This window comes from Branchiostoma belcheri, unplaced genomic scaffold (assembly GCF_001625305.1).
Source record: "Branchiostoma belcheri isolate BF01 breed outbred unplaced genomic scaffold, Haploidv18h27 scaffold9, whole genome shotgun sequence".
NCBI classification, from domain to species: domain Eukaryota; kingdom Metazoa; phylum Chordata; class Leptocardii; order Amphioxiformes; family Branchiostomatidae; genus Branchiostoma; species Branchiostoma belcheri.
The window spans coordinates 3,978,264-3,982,324 of record NW_017804575.1 but is presented as its reverse complement, the minus strand read 5'-3'; the positions used below and the strand labels follow the sequence as shown (position 1 = coordinate 3,982,324).

The window sequence follows — 4,061 nt, the reverse complement described above, 5'->3', positions numbered from 1 at the left end:
GAATTTTGAACTTTTAATGATACCATTGCATTGAAAGATGGAATAACTGTAACCACTAGGATGAAAAGGACTGTTTTCAACTGTTCAGGGCAAAATATGAGAATTTTGCAGTTGATTTTGAATTTTTATTTTTATTTGTGGATCAGAAAAAAATGAAGCGGGCGAATTCGTTTACCAAGAAATTAAATTGGTGTGGCCAGAGGGGGAACTATAAAACGATTACGTTGCAGTACCGGTAGTAACTGGAAAGTATCATATGAAATTGTACATGAAGGGAAAATACTTTTGTTACTGATTGATGTATAAATGATTGTCATTGTGCCTGTGTTTTTCATGATGCTGAACAGGGTCACATGTTCATGTAACACTATGACAAGTGTGATGCTGGCTTTAGAAAGATATTGTCATGTTGGAAAAATGTTACAGTTACAACAAAATACTAGTATGCTAAAGCATAATACCAAGTATGTCAAAATTCTGAAACTTAGTACATGTATTGTAAATTGATGCCTTTGAAATTTGTGAAATGGCTAAGCATCTGGTGTTAGAGAACTTTTTGCAGAGAAAAATTTCTGTACAGGTCTCAGCCACTTTTACAAAAAGTTCCAACATTGGTGGGTTCTTATTCATTGCAATAGAAGTAAATGAAATTGTCAATAAAGAGGAAAATGCATCCAATTTGTCAAAGATTGTACTAGAAGGGTGTATGGAAAAGAGGGTGTATGGTTATGTTACGTTAGGCCATGTTGATTTGATTACATGGATGACATCCTCTGGGAACCCCAAAACTGATGCGCGCGTGCGAATAAAAGAAAAGTTTTGCAAAAAAAAAGTTGCTTTCACTATGAAATCTACGTGGTCATGAAGGTTGAACAAATGGCACAGAATATGTTATGGCGAATAATCTACTCTTCGAATTCATTTCTTTACATTTTTGTCTTTTTTCCTTTGATTTTGGCATTCTACGACATTGGTATCGTTTCTAAATGTTTTCCTTGCAACTTATGGTATATTTCTGCTCATTTAGCAACTGTTTTGCACGATTTACAGTATGGTTGAAAACTTTTTTTTTTTTGGAAACGGCCGAAAATTCATGCGCGCGCGGATGTCATCCATATAATCAAATCAACATGGCCTTAGAGGTAATACTATGGGCAATAAGTGAATAAAGTCAATCTGGAATACACTTTTGCATAAAACTCGTCTTGTTTTTCTCCTGTTCATGCAGTTAATATTTTGGATATTTAACATTTAGGTGCCATCCTATTTAGTTATATGGGGCTCCCACATTCTCTTCTTCAAAAAAAATCAAAGATGTACAACTTGAACTTGAAGTTATGTATTTGGAGTTGTTGTGAATTTCGTGTTTATAAATTCCTCACTAATTCTGTCTATGTATTTTCCCACTGACTCACATAAGGCAACAGACATACAAAATGCAGGAACTTGAAGGAAATGAGAACATTTCCCAGGACCTAACTTCCTGTCATAGCCTGGGTGCCATCCGAATTTGTAATGGCTCCCCCGAAAAAATCCAAAAATTCAGTAGTATGTGAAAATAACTATGGAAATGCAGTTAATTAAGTAAATTTAAGACATACAGAACACTGTGGGAAAGGTTTGTCTGTTTTTATTATATCTCCAAGACGTGTCAGAACTATGCGATGAACTCGTATGGGATGGGTTCCACCAGCTGGGGCACGTTGTTGGCGGTGCGTACCATGTGACCTGGGCGGGGTCCAACGGGCTGCAGGAAGACAACAAAGGACATACACATAAGGGTTAAAGTTCAGCTATACAGTAAGATGTAGAGGTTCAACTCAGAGACATGGCAATGCTTGTAATACTAGTAATTCACTTAGTCAAGGATGAAGATTGATTCAGACCTGTACATGTATCTACAGTCTGAGGTCTCACAAAAGTTAAATTAAGTTTAAATCAGACATGGTAAGACGTAAGGAATGGAACACAGTAGAATCTGCAATGGGAAAATGACAAGGAATCTTTCACCTCTCTCTTCAAGTTCTTGTAGACGCCGGTTTCCTTGTGCTTCTTCTTCAACTCATCGTTCTTCTTGACGCGCTTGAGGAAGTCCTCCCTGGAGCGGGAGTGCTTCACGTGCTCCACACGCAGGTTGATGCGCTTCGGGATGATGCGGTTCCTGCCAAACACAGGGATACAAAACTCAGCAAACTTTCTTCTCTATCAGTTTTTACTTATTTCAGAATTCTGTACAACCTTTAAAAAAAAGGCCTGAAAAACTCTCCCTGCTTTCTGGTATAAACAGTTTAAGAGTTGAAGAAGGAAATTGTTACTCAAGCAACTGGATAGATTTCGAAAACTGTTGTTTCAGGTAGTAGATACTTGAAATGTCCAACAGTTTTCACAATATCTTTTGTCATTGACGAAAAGTAGTGGATTCTACTTGAAATGACTTAACAGTTAAACCTATCCAGTTGCTTGTGTAACTCATTACCTGGATGTCTAACATACATCAATGAAAATACAGAGCCAGGACAGAACCTTGCTCTTATTCCCTAATTCAGTAGTAATTGTAAGATGAGACTTACCCTACTCTCTTGTTGACGATGACACCAACAGCGTGATTTGTGACGTTGAAGATCCGCCCCGTGCGACCGTGGTAGGCCTTGTAAGGCATGCCCTTCTGCACGGTGCCCGTGCCCTTGACGTCCACGATATCACCGCGCTTGTAGACATGGAGGTAGGTGGACAGATGGATCGGACCTACAGGGGGACGAAAATGTTGCAACCATTTTAGTTCTGTGGCTGTAATGTTCAACTATCTTGTGACTGTAAACTTCAGTAGGAAATTTACAGATTTTTTTTATATCAAAGTAACAACAGACGAGCTTGGTAGGGAATTCAATAAATATTAAATTTTTGCGGTAACAATGCCATATTTGCCTATACTTATACTATGTACTATACATGTATTTGTACAGACTTTTTTCATGTCCATCAAACAATAGAACGACTTGGGTACAAGAAAAAAAGTTACTAGTATGCGAATATCTTATCTATTTTTTCCTATTGTATCTTGAGACGAAATACTTACCACGTGCCCTGAATTTGCGGCTGAACATATACCGCGTACCGCGGCGATAACCATGGCCGTTCGTCATCTTTCAGCTGAAATGAGAAATAAATTGTTCTTTTAGTTTTATTCTACAAAGACTACATGGAATGAAACTGCAACAAGAGGGAAAGGATTCCATGTTTGCCTGTGCACACACGTGTGTTTTGGGGCACATCACTTGTGCACAAATGTTAAATGGTAACTAGTTATTCAAACATAATGGATCATTTCTGCAACGGAGCAATCATTTGACTGCATTTCAAAATGCCAAACTATAAAAAATGAATATATTTCTGGCTTTACACGTTGCATGTACTTTTACAAATTTGAGTACTGTAAAACTCGTAACATTTACTAATATCTTAGTACCTGAAACTATATTAGAAGTGGTACGATAACCAAAATTGTGTGTTTCTTAACGTTCGACTTATGTCTGAAAAACCATAGAACTGGTTTCCTTTCATCCCGATAATTTAGTTGAGCCGGCTACTGAACCAGAGGCCAGGGCCAGGGCGGCCATGTCAGTAGAGGGCCTGCCACATGTGGCCACTCCGGACTTTCTTAGATCGGTACCTGGCGAAATTAACGGTGTAGGAAGATCCTATCGTCTCTTGGTATTACAATTTGTGGCTTCGATGGTGGTGAATGCGAGAATATGACAAGATTTTGGCTATTTTTAGGGAGAGGTTCCCACTTGTACCTTTCTCAAGATGGCCGCCGTCAAAAAAGGACGAGCATGGGGGTCACGTGATCAACATCCGTGCAGGTAAAATTTGCTGTTGTATTTTAGGTTATACACGAACTTTCTGCATTCTTATAACATTTCATTATGTACAATTATTGCATATTATACATAATTATGTATAATGTACAGGTAGCAAAAAAAAACTACTGAAAGGTTTTATTTCCGGTTCAGGTCACACTACTTGTAAAACTAGCGCGCGATTTGAGATGCGGTTTCATT

General features: G+C 38.2%; 2 protein-coding genes across 2 annotated transcripts in view; one reads left to right on the top strand and one right to left on the bottom strand.

The window, feature by feature from the left end:
- Nucleotides 1-232, top strand: part of LOC109487743 (signal peptidase complex subunit 3-like) — a 3,746-nt gene extending 3,514 nt beyond the window's left edge. The window contains exon 6 of the mRNA XM_019791806.1: nt 198-232. The gene's annotated coding sequence lies outside the window, so the exon portion shown is untranslated. The remainder of the gene's footprint in view (nt 1-197) is intronic.
- Nucleotides 233-1,614: 1,382 nt separating this feature from the next.
- LOC109487745 (60S ribosomal protein L21-like) lies at nt 1,615-3,879 on the bottom strand. Its single transcript, XM_019791808.1, has 5 exons — nt 3,798-3,879; nt 3,077-3,150; nt 2,571-2,745; nt 2,011-2,161; nt 1,615-1,747 (listed from the first exon to the last, which is right to left on the bottom strand). Exons 2-5 carry the CDS (start codon nt 3,141-3,143, stop codon nt 1,658-1,660), a joined length of 483 nt encoding a protein of 160 aa, XP_019647367.1. The 5' UTR covers nt 3,144-3,150; nt 3,798-3,879; the 3' UTR covers nt 1,615-1,657.
- Nucleotides 3,880-4,061: the final 182 nt, after the last annotated feature.

Bases quoted from the DNA above. Each gene is read 5' to 3' on its own strand.
- LOC109487745 (XM_019791808.1), bottom strand. From the start codon at position 3,143: ATGACGAACGGCCATGGTTATCGCCGCGGTACGCGGTATATGTTCAGC. The intron at 2,746-3,076 runs GTAAGTATTTCG...GTCCCCCTGTAG, and splicing joins CCGCAAATTCAGGGCACGTG to GTCCGATCCATCTGTCCACC. The intron at 2,162-2,570 runs GTAAGTCTCATC...TGTGTTTGGCAG, and splicing joins ATCGTCAACAAGAGAGTAGG to GAACCGCATCATCCCGAAGC.